At 44.1% G+C, this 16,587-nt stretch overlaps 1 protein-coding gene across 1 annotated transcript in view; it reads left to right on the forward strand.

Annotated features, from left to right (window-relative positions):
• The first annotated feature begins 2,278 nt into the window (after positions 1 to 2,278).
• Positions 2,279 to 16,587, forward strand: part of pdzph1 (PDZ and pleckstrin homology domains 1) — a 47,831-nt gene continuing 33,522 nt past the window's right edge. Inside the window, exons 1-3 of the mRNA XM_055633245.1 lie at positions 2,279 to 4,435; positions 12,619 to 12,789; positions 15,643 to 15,744. Coding sequence (XP_055489220.1) covers positions 12,642 to 12,789; positions 15,643 to 15,744 — 250 coding nt within the window. The 5' untranslated portion in view covers positions 2,279 to 4,435; positions 12,619 to 12,641. The remainder of the gene's footprint in view (positions 4,436 to 12,618; positions 12,790 to 15,642; positions 15,745 to 16,587) is intronic.

Consider the following 16,587-nt stretch of genomic DNA (forward strand, 5'->3'; position numbering starts at 1 on the left):
TTATCTGTCCAAAATTCCTACAGAAGTAAGATCACCGGAGGTAGTTAAAGAGCAGGTAGATTAATTTTTGACATATCAGGAATTTGCAAACAACGGGGAATTAGTACAGAAGAGATGCTAATCAGCCGTAATCATGAATTGTGTGGCAGTCTTGAAGGACTGGATGACTACTCCTGCTCTCTTCTGTCAATTGTGCAGTTCCATGCTGATCTGCCAGGATAAAACAACAAATGGTATGCCAGCTCCTTGCAAACAAGTCCACACAATGGGAGCAACTGTGTTGATGTTTGGCCCATTTTGCTTCCTTCTGATCCGTTCCCCATTGGAAATTGTAGGCTGCCATGTGACCTGCCTCCCGATCCTTTCCAATGTCATTCTGTGGCTAAACACTAGAGGGTAGCCAAAACAGCTGAGAATGATTCAGCCACCAATTGTAAACAGGTGAAGGTTTGACCTGTCATGATGTCAAGTTGTATTTTAAGCTACTGTTAATGAAAGTATCCAATATCCTAATTGCACCAAATATGTTGCTGCACATCACAGCAAGGCTAACCTGCACTCACCGTATGAAAGTATTTCCATCACTTTGCACTAATATGTAGCAGGCCCTATCTATTAATAAGAGGGACTAATTTTATATTTCTCTTATTTCTTTACAACATATAAGGTGGCAACAGCCCACCTTGTCTACACCAATTCCCAGAGCATTCCTATAATTCTAACTTCTCCACTAATTTTTCTGTAACCTTTTCTCTCTCACATGTCCATTAGCACAACAGTGCAGCTGGTAGAGCTGCTGTATCACTGCGTCAGAGACCCGTGTTCGATCCTAGCCTCGGGTGCTGTCTGTGTGGAGTTTGCACGTTCTTCCTGTGATCGCGTGGGTTTCCTCTGGGTTCTCCAGTTTCCTCCCAAATCAGGTTTTTAAGTTAGTTGACCTCTGTAAATTGTTTTTAGAGTCCAGGGAGTGGATGTGAAATTGGAATAGAGCAAATGCGAATGGGTGATCAATGGTCAGCATGGTGGGATGAAGGGCCTGTTTCCATGCTGAATATTTCAATAATTCAACAATTCAACAAGGATATGGCGGACCAATTGAATAACTACTTTGGTTCCGTCTTCACTAAGGAAGACATAAATAATTTGCCGGAAATAGCAGGGGACCGCGGGTCAAAGGAGTTGGAGGAATTGAGTGAAATCCAGGTTAGCCGGGAAGTGGTGTTGGGTAAATTGAATGGATTAAAGGCCGATAAATCCCCAGGGCCAGATAGGCTGCATCCCAGAGTACTTAAGGAAGTAGCTCCAGAAATAGTGGATGCATTAGTAATAATCTTTCAAAACTCTTTAGATTCTGGAGTAGTTCCTGAAGATTGGCGGGTAGCAAACGTAACCCCACTTTTTAAGAAGGGAGGGAGAGAGAAAATGGGGAATTACAGACCAGTTAGTCTAACATCGGTAGTGGGGAAACTGCTAGAGTCAGTTATTAAAGATGGGATAGCAGCACATTCGGAAAGTGGTGAAATCATTGGACAAAGTCAGCATGGATTTACGAAAGGTAAATCATGTCTGACGAATCTTATAGAATTTTTCGAGGATGTAACTAGTAGCGTGGATAGGGGAGAACCAGTGGATGTGGTGTATCTGGACTTCCAGAAGGCTTTCAACAAGGTCCCACATAAGAGATTAGCATACAAACTTAAAGCACAAGGCATTGGGGGTTCAGTATTGATGTGAATAGAGAACTGGCTGGCAAACAGGAAGCAAAGAGTAGGAGTAAACGGGTCCTTTTCACAATGGCAGGCAGTGACTAGTGGGGTACCGCAAGGCTCAGTGCTGGGACCCCAGCTATTTACAATATATATTAATGATTTGGATGAGGGAATTGAGGGCAATATCTCCAAGTTTGCGGATGACACTAAGCTGGGGGGCAGTGTTAGCTGTGAGGAGGATACTAGGAGACTGCAAGGTGACTTGGATAGGCTGGGTGAGTGGGCAAATGTTTGGCAGATGCAGTATAATGTGGATAAATGTGAGGTTATCCATTTTGGTGGCAAAAACGGGAAAGCAGACTATTATGTAAATGGTGGCCGATTGGGAAAGGGGGAGATGCAGCGAGACCTGGGTGTCATGGTACACCAGTCATTGAAGGTAGGCATGCAGGTGCAGCAGGCAGTAAAGAAAGCGAATGGTATGTTAGCTTTTATTGCAAAAGGATTTGAGTATAGGAGCAGGGAGGTTCTACTGCAGTTGTACAGGGTCTTGGTGAGACCACACCTGGAGTATTGCGTACAGTTTTGGTCTCCAAATCTGAGGAAGGACATTATTGCCATAGAGGGAGTGCAGAGACGGTTCACCAGACTGATTCCTGGGATGTCAGGACTGTCTTATGAAGAAAGACTGGATAGACTTGGTTTGTACTCTCTAGAATTTAGGAGATTGAGAGGGGATCTTATAGAAACTTACAAAATTCTTAAGGGGTTGGACAGGCTAGATGCAGGAGGATTGTTCCCGATGTTGGGGAAGTCCAGGACAAGGGGTCACAGCTTAAGGATAAGGGCGAAATCCTTTAGAACCGAGATGAGAAGAACTTTTTTCACACAGAGAGTGGTGAATCTCTGGAACTCTCTGCCACAGAGGGTAGTTGAGGCCAGTTCATTGGCTATATTTAAGAGGGAGTTAGATGTGGCCCTTGTGGCTGAGGGGATCAGGGGGTATGGAGAGAAGGCAGGTACGGGATACTGAGTTGGATGATCAGCCATGATCATGTTGAATGGCGGTGCAGGCTCGAAGGGCCGAATGGCCTACTCCTGCACCTAATTTCTATGTTTCTATGTTTCAACTCCCCGAATTCTCCTGCCACTCGCTGGCCTAAGAGCTGCCAATTAACCAAGTGATACCACTTTAGGGTGTGGGACGTCTTCTTGGGAATGAAACATAAACCAAAGGAATAGTTAGATCTCAAGCCAGATGTTGAGCAGCCAGGTTGTTGTCTTTGCGTCAATGTCTGCCAGGCCCTGAGCTCCATTTGTGGGTGGTAGAGCGGGCACCCAGAGATTACATGGTTGGCTGTCTGTTGGTCTGCTCCGCATTCACAGGCTGGGCTCTGGCGGAGCCCCCATCTCCACATGTTGGCATTGAAACTCCCAACTCCAGTACGGTTGAGCTTCACTCATGCTCCTCTGGGGAGGTATGATCCTGGACAGCTTTTATCTGGTGATGAGATGTAGCAGTGTAATGGAGATGAGGTTGCCTTCCACTCCTGTGGCCACCTGGTGGCTATCCGGTGTGCTTTTGTCTCAGTTGGCTGGATGGATGCTAGGAGTTGTTTTCCATGTGGAGCAAAGGGGTGAGGGGACTTCAGTCGGGGTGACCTCTGCTCTCTGCTGATAGCCTGATGGAGGAGATGATCTGGGTCCATGGCACGACGAGATAGTGCCAGAAATGCTGCTTGTCTTCGGATCCCTGCAGGCGGAATGCCTACAAGTATAGGGAGCTGCTCGACTGGAGTAGGTTGAAGGCACCCAGTGATGGTTCGCTAGGTTCTGTTCAGGCTCGTGTCTACCAGGCTAGTGCGTCTACTACTACTCCATACGGGTGCGCAGTACTCAGCTGGGGCATACACAAGAGCTAAGGCAGAGGTGTGAAGAGTTGATGGACTGGCTCCCCAACTTGCTCCTGCCAGCCGTCAGATGAGGCCGCTACGTGCCATCATGACCTTGTCGCGGATACCAGCCAGGTGTTGATGGAATGTAAATGACCTATCCAGCTTTACGTCGAGGTAAGTGGGTGTTTGTTGGAAGTCCAAGCGCCTGTTGTTAACAAAGACAGCTAGCTCTCGCTTAGCTTGTGGGAGAAGATCAGACAACCCCATGGAAACTCAACACTGTCATAGGGATACCATGCAAACTCCACAAAGTCAGTAATCGAGATTGACTCAAACCTAGGGTCACTGGGACGAGAGGGGCTGGGGTTGGTAGGAGAGTGTGCAGCTGCAGAACTACCTGGTGTGCTATTATGTCACCCCAATGTTATGTATAATACCTTCTCTCCAATATCATGGTATGTCACACAGTATAACAAGTACAATGTGTAGGAAGGAACTGCAGATTCTGGTTTAAACCGAAGAGAGACACAAATTGCTGGAGTAACCCAGCGGGACAGGGAACATCTCTGGAGAGAAGGAAAGGCGATTGGCATCCTGATAGCATCATTAATATAGTTTCTCTTGAACTAGATCTGAAGGCTGAAGCAAGTTGTCTTCTGCAGCTGCCCAGCGACTCCGTGCAAAGAGACGGGACAGCCAGTGAAAATTGTCCAGTGACTCCACCAGCAAGAGAAGGATCTGAACACTGGGCAAAGAGGTGCAAACAGTATAGGGAGAGTAAACACTGTAACTCAATTGGAGGAAGCTCGGGCACCAGCAACCAGGAATCAGGTGAGAACATGAGTGGACACATTAAAGATGTCATTAAAGTACCCTCACAGGTTTCATGGTGCCAGGATGTTCTGCCGCAGCGAGATTCATTCCTTTGCTGCAGAAAAATACAGACTTACTTTTTTTGCCTATCTCTTGATGTTAATTTGCTGATATCATTATGGGGGGAAATGGCATGGCCCTGCTCGGCACACGGGTTTTGTATGACACAATGCCATCACAAGTATGACCTGAAACAGGTTTCTCTTAGAAGGCAATTGAAAATCATTTGCTCACCCAGCTAAGATTTATCATCAGCTATTTCAGCTGTCGAAACTATCTTATACCTAGAATGTTTCTGAATGTCCCTGATATTGAGAAAAGTTTTTTTTTTAATGAATCAGCTAAACCAATTATTACAAAAATATTGTAACAATATTAAATACAAATAAGAGGCATAGATATGGGAAATAGTCACAGAATCTTTTTCCCATGGTCAGGGTATCAAAAATAAGACATCATACTGCTTAATTCCGTGACTCAACGATACTATCTTTTTAACTCTTAAAAACATTGAAATAAGTGCAAATGATAAAGCAAATTAATTTAATCAATAAAATAGAAATTAAGTGAAACTCGCCATTCTCCCTCACAGCTGTTCCTGTGCCAGGTCTCACTTTACTGATTTTCCCGTGTTATATGTTGGGAAATTGTTGTGGAATGAGACCCATACACAGGAGTAACAACTCATAGTCCTTTATTGTAACACAAGTGGAGGAAACATTACATGCTATCGTCTCCGTAGTCAGCATTAAGTCTGACCATGACTTGGTGAATGCACTGTTATCAATAGTCCGGGGTAGGGATGAAGATCCGGACTGGACTACATATGGAATGTGCAGCATGCATAATATGTGTGGTGATAGATATAGTAAAGGTAGGCTAATATGGTTAATCTACAGACATTCAGTAAGTTTGTACTCCATCTCTGGATTCCACATGGAGTTTGCATCAAGGAGCAACTGGAGGAGGCAGGGTAATTGCTAGCAGAAATCACAAAGAGCTGCACACGTATATTAATAAATTCCAGTCTAATATTACTCCACCATTCTGAAGTTTCTACTTTTCAAACCACTGCCCCCCCCCCTGTAAAACTCTGATAAACGGTTGTCTGATTATTCAGGAATTCTGGCTTCTGCATTCCCTCGAACGCACTTCAGGCTCATTTCTCACATTCGCTTGAAATTCACCTGGTCCACTGAATGATTTATCACGCTATTGCATAATGTCTGGAAAAAAAAGTGAATTAAAAGCATGTTGGTGTTTCAGAACATAGTAATTTTATTGCACTGTTATATAGGAGAAGTCTGTACTACATGCTAACCTTTGATGTCCGTCCAAGGTTCAGAGCAGCTCCTGACAACCTACATAGTGGTGAGCAGCAACAGCCATTGTTCAAAAATACCCTTAATTATAATCAAGCAGTTACTTCACATCTTTCGAAAAAAGGTTCTTGCATTATCCATGAATCAACCTCATTACTGACTGAATTTTTAAATGGAATTGCTTGTCCAGGCCCCATTTCAAATATAAGAAGCTCTTTATGTCCCTGTTATTGGATTTTATTTGGAAGGGGTCCTGGTTATGATAATCATCCCCAGCTCCAGGTCAGAGAGTGAACATATATTGTAACTCACTCATGTGAAAACAAATGCTGAAATTGACAAATAGCCTGAGAAAATGCAAGTGGTCTCTTTGCCTTATGTACTAGCAAAACAATTATTTCACCCAGAGAGTTGTGGATCTGTGGCATTCTCGGCCACAGAAGGCAGTGGAGGCCAATTCACTGGATGTTTTCAAGAAAGAGTTAGATTTAGCTCTTAGTGCTAAGGAAATCAAGGGGTATGGGGAAAACGCCTGAACGGGTTACTGATTTCGGACGATCAGCTATGATCATATTGAATGGTGGTGCTGGCTTGAACGGCCAAATTGCCTACTCCTGCATCAAATTTCTATTATAAAAGCTTTCAGCTAAATTCCACTTCATTACAACCTGTGAGACTGTTGAATTTTACGTTTTCATTTGAATGGGGAAGAACCAGCTTTGAGGGTGAAAGGCCAATGGGAGTAGAATGCTTTTATTTAATTAAAAGTTTCTCAAATAATTAACTTTCTTCGTAAAATGGGGCAATGTTCAAATACATTTGCACGTTTTTTGGTTAATGTTCATTTTCTTATCAAAATGTTGTCATTCAGATTCAGATTCAGATTCAGAAAACTTTATTGTCTGTCGTAACTGAAAATCTTCTTTGACGTGGCTCAACATACAGACAGGACAATGTACTGATAAGTAGTCATACAACACAGATTTCTGCGAGCACACACAGTGTGTATCGATCTTAAAAGCAAATATAAAGATTAAAAACTGTAAAAATAGACAAGATAAAAGTTGTGGATACGTGTAAAGTGACAATGCGTCAGGGTTAATTTGTCCATTGGTCATTTTTTATTTGAGCTGTTTATGGCAATGGGTATGAATTAGTTTTTGTGGATGTTTTTCTTGGCTAGGGGGACTTTATATCGGCGGCCTAATGGCAGAAGTTGGAAAGACTTGTGCAGGGGGTGGGTGGGATCCTGTGTAATGAGATTGGCTTTCCTTTTAACTGCCTAGGTGTGGTGTACTGACAATTGATTTTGAGTTTTGCCAGTTATTTTGCTTGCCTGATTGATGATCCGGGAAAGCTTTGATTTGTCTTTGACAGAGGTGAGGGTGAACCAGGATGTGATGTTAAAGGTGAGTACAGATTCTATAAGTGATTTATAGACAGCTGTTAAAATGTCCTGTCTGACATCAAAGCTCCTGAGTTTCCTCAGCAGGAACAGGTGTTGCTGTGCCTTCTTGTAGTCTGTGTGCTGGGAGAAGGACAGGCGGGTGTCAATCTCTGTGCCCAGGTATCTAAAGGCCTCTACCTGCTCAACTGTCTGCCCATTCAGCCTCAGAGGTTCAAAGAGAGGTTGGGGGGAGGATGTTCGCCTCCCCCCACAACACAGCTCCTTGGTCTTGGAGATGTTAAGAATTATTGAGTGCATGAAGTGCGTGTATTTGTTTAGTAACTATTTATACCTCTCATATTCTACAATGACCTCCCAAGTCACACACTATCCAGTCTTGGAAATATATTGCCAGTTCTTCATCATCATTGGGTTTAAATCCTGGAACACCTTACCCAACAGCATTGTGAGATACCTTCACCGGAAGGACTGGGATCAAAACAACTTATTACCACCTTCTCAAGAGCAATTAGGAATGAACAGTACATGTTAGCCTTGCCAGCAAAACCCAAATTAATAAGTAAAATTAAAGTCTATAAAACTATTAGGATTTGATGCATGTGAATGACATGGAATGATTGCCATTATTGAAGACTATGTAAAACTTGGAAGAAATTTTGAACTTTGTGCACCAATCATTTATATGTTTTAGGATGACTGTTGAATGTAAATGTCAATTTGCTTCTAATTTTGCAGTATTCCCTCACACTTGCCATGAACAGAACATACAATAATATTTAGTAAGGATTAGTTAATCCATAGGTTGCTGGTTAATGACCAAAGTTCTGGATCACTGATCGTGAAGACATAGATTTGTGTCCTACCACGGCAACTGTAAAGAATTTAAATTCAGCTAATTGAGTAAATGTAGAAATAAATAAATAGAGAAATAAATAAATAAAGCCAGTTGATTGGTGTAAAAACTAATTTGGCTTTAATTATGTCAGTTATGGTAGGAAATCTACCATCCTCATCATAAGGTGCTAGCTAAGAAGGTCTAGAAACATATGGAAAGGTCGAAAGAAAATAAAGGAGAGGACATGACTGTGTACCAAATAATTTTACATCTTCTCCTTGTCGAGTCCACATACAGGATTAGAAGTTGTTCAGCCAGAGCTGAACACACTTCTCGGCATCCGCATACAATGGTCTTGCGTTTCTCATGCTTCTTGTGTGTGGTGGTGGAAAGATTGGTGGAAACAGGGCCTCGACGTGCAGACTCTTTCCTTGACACCATTTTACATCAAACTTCACCAAAGAAGAAGATTCTGTTGGAGATTCAATAGTGGAAGATGTGATTGATATTCAAGGCAGACAACCAATTGATAATTCACTGTGGTGTAATTAGTTTAGTTTAGTTTAGTGTATCACAATACATGATTACAATCTAGCCATTCACTCATGGACCTTGTTCAATCCTGAACTCTCGTGCTGAATAAGTGGAGCTCAGATGTGTCTGTGACTCCATGGATTTCACAGGCCAGGAGCTCACATGTGTCCGTAGATGTTTGCAGGTACTGACGCAACATTTGCAGGTACTATCGCAATGTTTACGAACAATGTTTAGGGGGAGGAGAGGGGGTGGAGAGGGGGAAAGAGAGGAAAGGGGAGAGAGGGGGGGAGAGAGGAGGGGAGAAGAGGGGAGGGGGGAAAGGAGGAGGAGGATGAGAGGAGGGGAGGGGGGGGTAAAGGAGGAGGGGAGGGGGAGGAGAGGAGGAAGGGGAGAGGAGGAGGGGGGAGAGGAGGAGGGGGGACAGGAGGAGGGGGGAGAAGAGTAGGGGAGCGGTGTGGCGGGCGGCGCCAGGCAGCAGACAGCAGGCAGCGGGCGTCACCAACGGACTGCGAGTTTGGAAAGTTCAATCCAGAATCCGACGCTCATTCTTTCTGCGTCTTTTGAATAACGGGGGAAGGGGGGAGAGTAGAGAGTGGTCGGGGGTGGGGGGGGGGGGGGGGGCGGGGGGCGGTGACGTCACTCACAGCACGAGCAAGACGACGGGCACGCAGACCCATTGTGACGTCATCAGTGAAAGACAGTTGTTTTTATTTCAAAGCTTTGTCAGATTTTTGAACATTTTCAATAATTACTCGAGAAATAAAGCATGAAATTATCAGAGAAAGCGGTTTTGAACGCCACGGGAAAAATCTCTACCGGAATATGTAAAAATGTTACTGTTAGCGCATTGTTTTTTCTAGAAGATGTGACTATACACACGCACACTGTAGCTGCTTGCAGTGTAGCTGCTGCTGCTGCTTGTTGCTACTGGCGCCGACGATGGCGACCACGGTGTATTGCTCCTTGCTGTTTTATATGTGTTTGTTCATTTGTGTCGTCTGTGGAAACCCACAAAGATTACTTTCACGAGAGAGGTACTCATAAACATCGGACATACAGTACCTCCAAACATCGTTCCGGATTTCTCTCACTCGCTGGATTATTTGGACATACTCGTCGGTGGGGCTCTGGCTACGTTCAAGGTCTTGAGACGTAGGAGGGCCCGTGGGAAGTGCCCTGGAGCACTCACCCGACTCCGGCGACGAGGATCACGCACAACACTCCCGAGCATATTCCTGGCAAACGTACGTTCTCTCAAGAACAAAGTGGACGAACTGCAACTCGTGCAACGTCCGATCAGCATAGAAGGTTATTGGCTGCAACCTTCCCTCCATTGATGAACTGTACACTGCAAGGGCCAGGAAGCGAGCGGGCAAGATCATCTCTGACCCCTCTCAACCTGGCCACAAACTCTTTGAATCACTTCCCTCTGGAAGGTGACTCTGGATTGTCAAAGCTGCCACAGCCAAACATAAAAACAGTTTTTATCCACGATTAGTAGCTCTACTCAACAGCCAAAAATCTGTAGCCTCCCTTTGATCTGGCATTTTGGTGGTTCACATGCTTTGTCAATGGTGTTTTATCAATAATGTTTTATTATTATTAATATTTTCTGAGTAAGTAAGTAAGTAAGTGTTTTCTGAGTAAGTAAGTAAGTGTTTTCTGAGACATTTGTAACTGTCACTGTATGTCATGTTGTTACTTGTGGGCGGAGCACCAAGGCAAATTCCTTGTATGTGAATACTTGGCCAATAAACTTACTAACTTGTGTTTAAGAAGGAACTGCAGATGCTGGAAAATCGAAGGTACACAAAAAAGCTGGAGAAACTCAGCGGGTGCAGCAGCATCTATGGTGCAAAGGAAATAGGCAACGTTTCGGGCCGAAACCCTTCTTCAGACGTCTGAAGGGTTTCGGCCCGAAACGTTGCCTATTTCCTTCGCTCCATAGATGTTGCTGCACCCGCAGAGTTTCTCCAGCTTTTTTGTGTACCTTAAACTTACTTACTTACTTACTTACTTACTTACTTACTTACTTACTTACTTACTTACTTACTTACTTACTTACTTACTTACACACACACACAAATCCACATACAAGATCAGACCTTTAAATATATAGATAGATGGGCCAAACGCAGGCAGGTGGGATTAGTGTAGATGGGATATGTTGGTCGGTGTGGGCAAGTTGGACTGAAAGGCATGTGTCCACACTGTATGACTATGATTTACATGGGTGCTCCTGTTTCCTCACATCCTGAAGACAAGCAGACTGCTGGGTTCACTGGCCACTATAAGTTGCCCCTTGTGTGTGTAGGTGAGTGTTGGATTCTGTGAGCTGATGGGAATGTGGGAAGAATAAAATATGGTGAATGTAAGATTACTGTACATAGGAGCTTGATGGCCAGATTCATTGAGCCAGAGATCCTTTATCCATGTGTATAACCCTTTAACTCTCTATGACAAAACAAGGAGCAATGAGAAAGGCGACCTAGGTCTAACGTAGATGATTCACTTATTGCTGGATAAAGTAAAGGACATTTTAGAGACCCCGGCCATAACCTTTGAAATATCTTTAACTCTACATGGTACCTGATGACTAGAAAGTTGAAAAGACTTCACCCTTGTTCACAAAGACAGTGTAGTGATAAACTGAGTAACTATAAATATATCAATTGAATCTCAGTGGTGAGGAACATTTGAAGCACAGAGACCAATGCTGATTGATTAGAGAAAGCCAGCATGAAGTTCTTGAATGTAAATCCTGATAATACACTACATTTTCAATTCTAAGCACACTTATACATATAAGCAGGGTTTCAGCACATCTTCCCACAAAATTACAGGCAACTAGACTGAAGAAAGCGCAAGGAAATCCTTAGCATGAAAATGCTCTAACCATACAACACTGGATTGCCACATTAATATAACAATTGTATAAATATGTGGCATATATCATTCAAAATGTGGTATTTGTGTATATTGGCACTTTAGAAATTCTGAGGAAAGAGATACTGTAATATTTCAGGTCAAAGATCTTTCATTAGAACTGGAAAAGTTAGAAAACAAGTTTGTTTTAAATTGCAGAGAGGTCGGGGAGGGATGGACAGGACAATGAGAATGTATATGATATGATGAAGCCAAGGGTTCCTTCGATGATTAGCTGTTGCTGAATCAATGGGTTGATAGATTAATGAGAGAACAGAGAGATTCAGCTTTATAAATAAAAGATATGTAAAAGCTCTGAAATATAGAACAATGCAGGCAGCACAGTGGTGCAGCTGATAGAAATGCTGCATTACAGCATCAGCTATTTCGATCCTAACCTCGGGTGCTGCCTGCATGGAGTTTGCATGTGGGTTTCCTCCAGGTGCTCTGATTTCTTCCCACATCCCAAAGATGTGTGGGATTGTAGGGTAATTGGTCTCTGTAAATTACTCTCAATATGTAAAGGATGAGGAAATGGTATAACATAGAATTAAGGTGAACGGGTGATCTATGGTTGGAATGGATTTGATGGGCCAATGGGTCTGTTTCCATGCTGTAACTCTAAATTAAATTCTAAACTAAAGTAAGGTGTGTTCAGCAGTTCAGGTTATGCAGGAGAATATAAAAATAGTGAACAATAGGTAGGATGTGTGTTGCTTCACATGAATATGTGGGAAATAGTAACACAAATAATTTAAAGTCTCCTGCATCTTTTCAGATTCATTCTTCACCTTCAATGTCCTTGAGTTTCACATGCTGATCCCATAGAGCACAACTTGCTATTGTTTGCAAGGAAGATGTATGCAGAGCTAGGAGAAGCTGCATTGTATTCTGTCAGAGGGACTGAAATACGTTGGTTTTTTTTTCATTTATCCTGATGGTGAGAAAATGAATCAATGGGAAAGCGTTAATGTTCCAATATGTTGCCTTGGAATCATACATGTATTTTTGCCTTCAAATAAATTGCAGTTTCAAACTTTGGAAAATGATTTACCAGTACCTGTACTTTCGATCATTTAAAACCTTGCTTCTGCTCTTTCTCTGCCATATGCAGTGACCTCAGAAGAAACGCGTTCCATGGACCTGGCACAAGTGCGGGCTGAGAATGAACAAAGAGGCATTTACACAGAGACTTATAATTCTACTTCCTGGATCTTCAGCGGAGATAAACGCAACCCTGAGAACAATCCCCGGTGCCTTGGCAAGAGAGCTCACCCTGCAGCAAGTAATAAATTTACCACAACTTTGTAATCTCTTATCGGCTAATCACTAAAGATTGTTTTATCTGTCTATCTGTCTATCTGTCTATCTGTCTATCTATCTATCTATCTATCTATCTATCTATCTATCTATCTATCTATCTAATCGAAGGTAGACAAAAGTGCTGGAGAAACTCAGCGGGGTGAGGCAGCATCTATGGAGCGAAGGAAATAAGTAACGTTTTGGGCCGAAACCCTTCTTCAGACTGATGTAGGGTGCGAGGGTGGGGGAGAAGAAAGGAAAAAGGAAGAGGAGGAGCCAGAGGATTGAGGGAGAGCTGAGACGGGGAGTAGACAGCAAGGGCTACCGGATATTGGAGGTCAATGTTCATGCCGCTAGGGTGCAGACTGCTCAAGTTGAAAATGAGGTGCTGCTCCTCCAATTGCCGGTGGTGCTCACTCTGGTCATGGAGGAGGCCAGAGTGAGCAACGCTAGGCCATGACAGCAATAGGCCAAGGCAGCAGTAGGCCAGAACAGCAATAGGCAGCAGCAGCGGTAGGTCAAGGCAGCGCTCCCCCAGGCCCGACAGGCCCTGCCTGAAGCCGTCCCCCTCCCCCTCCCTCTACCCCCTCACCCTCCCTCCTTACCCCTCACCTTTCACCACCCCCTCTCTACCCATTCTCTGTTCCTTCCCTCTCTGCCACCCTCCCCCTCTACCCCCTACCTCACCCCACCTACCCCCTCACCCTCCCTGCCTCTACCCCCTCCCTCTCTATCCCCCTTCCCTCCCTCTCTACCCCTCTCCCTCTCTACTCCCCTATGCCCCCCCTCCTGCCCCCCCTCTCTACCACCCCTCCCTCTCTTCCTCTCTACTCCCTCCCCTCCCTATCTACCCCTCCCCTCCCTCTACCTATCTACCCCTCCCTCTACCACCTCCTTCTCTACCCCCCTCCCTCTCTGTCCCCTTTCTCTGCACCGCTCTCTGGCCCCTCCCTCTGCCCCCCTCCCTCTCTGCCCCACCCTCCCTCTCTGCCCCCCCCCCCCCCCCTTCTCTACCACCACTCCCTCTTCACCCCCCCCTCCCTCTAGGGAGTGCTGAGTATTGGGACCTATGAGTGAGTGGTGGAGTATTGCGTTTGGGGACCAGCCCTCCCGTGATGCCGCCCCCCCCCCCACCCCTCAAACTCTATTCCCCTCCCTCTTCCTCTCTACCCCCCTCTCCCCACCTCCCCTCCCTCTCTACCCCTCCCCCCTCCCCCTCTCCCTCTAGCCATGCCTGTGCAGTTGGGGACTATGCTTGAGTGGATAGGGTGGGGTATGGGGGGTGAGGAGCAAATTAATAATATTATAATATCAAGGGGGAGGATTAGTGTGTCTGTGGAGGGGATGGTCAGTGCGTGTGTGTGAGGCTCAGAAAGAAAGGGCGGTATTGACAATGCTATCAGCTGTTACTTACTCACCAATAATTCACTTATTCTTGTACAGTTTGCATTTTGCAAGCACCAAATTAGTTATAGGAAATATGCTGTCAAGCTGGAAAGGATACGAAGATTTCCAAGGATGTTGCCAGGACTAGCTTGTCTGAGTAATAGGCAGAGGTTGAGTAAGCTGGGATTCTATTCCTTGGAGCACAGGAGGATGAGGGGTGATCTTGTAGAGGTGTGTAAAATCATGAGCGGAATAGATCGGGTAGATGCAGGGGGTCTCTTGCCCAGAGTAGGTGAATTGAGGGCATAGGTATAAGGTGAAGGGGAAAAGATTTAATAGGAATCTGAGGAGTAACCTTTTCACACAAAGGGTGGTCCATGTATGGAACAAACTGCCAGAGGAGGTAGTTGAGGCAGGGACTATCCCAACGGTTAAGAAACAGTTAGACAGGTACATGGATAGGACAAGTTTGGAGGGATATGGACTAAACGCGGGCAGGTGCCATTAGTGTAGCTGGGACATGTTGGCCGGTGTGGACAAGTTGGGCCTGTTTCCACACTGTATTTGACACCATTCTGTTTCAAATCTCATCCCAGTCTTTATCCTAACATGGACTAATTTGCTAAAGTTCAAAGGTGACTTGGGAGAGGCTGCCATTGCAATTTAAAACAAACTTGTTCTCTCTCCCAACATTTTGATCTGAAACATTGACGTTATTTCTTCTTCCACTGATGTATCCTGATTTCAGATTCCATTTTTAGATTCAGATTCAGATTCTTTATTTCAGATTCCATTTTTAGTTTTTTGATTTTTAACCTTTTTCTAAGCATTGTCTTGTTTCATTTCCAGAAAGCCATTACATCAGATCCAATAGCACTCTGTACCTGTGTAGGAAGGAACTGCAGATGTTGGTTTAAACTGAAGTTGGACACAAAAAGCTGGAGTAACTCAGCGGGACAGGCAGCATCTCTGGAGAAAATGAATAGGCGACGTTTCGGGTGAAACAAGGTCCCGGTCCAAAATGTCACCTATTCCTTTTCTCCAGGGATGCTGCCTGACCAACTGAGTTACTCCAGCTTTTTATGCCTATCTACCACTACTTGTTGAAAACCGTTTTGCATGCAATGTCAATTGTTCCTACAAGAAATCAAGATCATACCTGTTCCAGAGTTGTGAAATAATTTAGTCAGGACCCTTGTTTGGGACCTCGCTCATTGAACTGTGGAAATAACTGTTTAATTATTTCTGAAGCAACTGCTAAACCTCACTAAATGTTGATCATCAAAATGCTCTTCCACAACTCCTCCACACTACCCTCTCACCCCATCCCTGTCCCCCATGTTGATCTTATATAATATCTTGAAGGCATTTTCAGATTTTTGCCCATTACAGCTGCTTCCACATTTCCATCCCACAAGTATGACGTTACTCTTTGATTCATGTCCCACAGTTCGGGAACGGACGGTGAAGATTGCCAAAGGAACTGGTGCTTATCCCTGGGGATTTAGGATTCAGTTTTCAAAACCCATTCTAGTCACGGAAGTCGACACAAGTAAGTTTCTCAAGCTTCGATCACCGTGTGTTTGCATTTATGGATAAAGTCATTGCCACACTGGATTTTAAATTCAACCAACCAATCCCACACATCTTCATAGGTGCCAGTGGGTGAGTCAGCTGTTTTACAACCTACCTGCCTGATTTTCTTTTCAATGGACTTCACAGGCAAAGAAATCTGGGAAATGTGTAAAGCACTTGGTCAATTCCATACCTATTCCTTCACCCATGCCAAAGATAATTAGTTAGCCACACCCATCTCGCTTACTCCCTATAATAGCCACAATCAGTCTAACTGGGCTTCTTGTTCCTGCTAGCACTAGATATTAGGGTCCAGTTGCAAAGGCCATATGGGACAGTGAATTACGCTTCACAATTCATCCCTAATCTCCGATGAGCCATCACAGAATGTTAAATATATAGAGCATGGGCTACCCACCAATAGGAAATGAGAGAAAGGAGCTTTTAAATGCAAATCCTTGGGACAGTCTCAGCAATGGAACAGTTTGTGGTGTAAAGGGAAAGAAGGAATAATGGGAAACAATTCTAGGTGGTCTACTTTTGGGAGTGTAATGCAGTATTTTTATATCACTTGATCTAATCCTTGATTGCTCCAAATTTGTAAAATCAATTAAAAGCATTAGGTACAGCACAGATTTTGTGGTTGGTATTAATAAAATGGTACTCAACACTTGACCTTGGAATTCTCATTTGTTAAGAGTCGTATGCACTGGATGTGAACAGGATCAATTAAATTCTTACTTGCTGCAGCTTCACATGCACATTAGATGCAAAAAACAATAATACATTCACAATGTATTGTCCGTTATTCTAAGTAAAC

The sequence above is a fragment of the Leucoraja erinacea genome, chromosome 3 (genome assembly GCF_028641065.1).
Source record: "Leucoraja erinacea ecotype New England chromosome 3, Leri_hhj_1, whole genome shotgun sequence".
Taxonomy (NCBI): Eukaryota; Metazoa; Chordata; class Chondrichthyes; order Rajiformes; family Rajidae; genus Leucoraja; species Leucoraja erinaceus.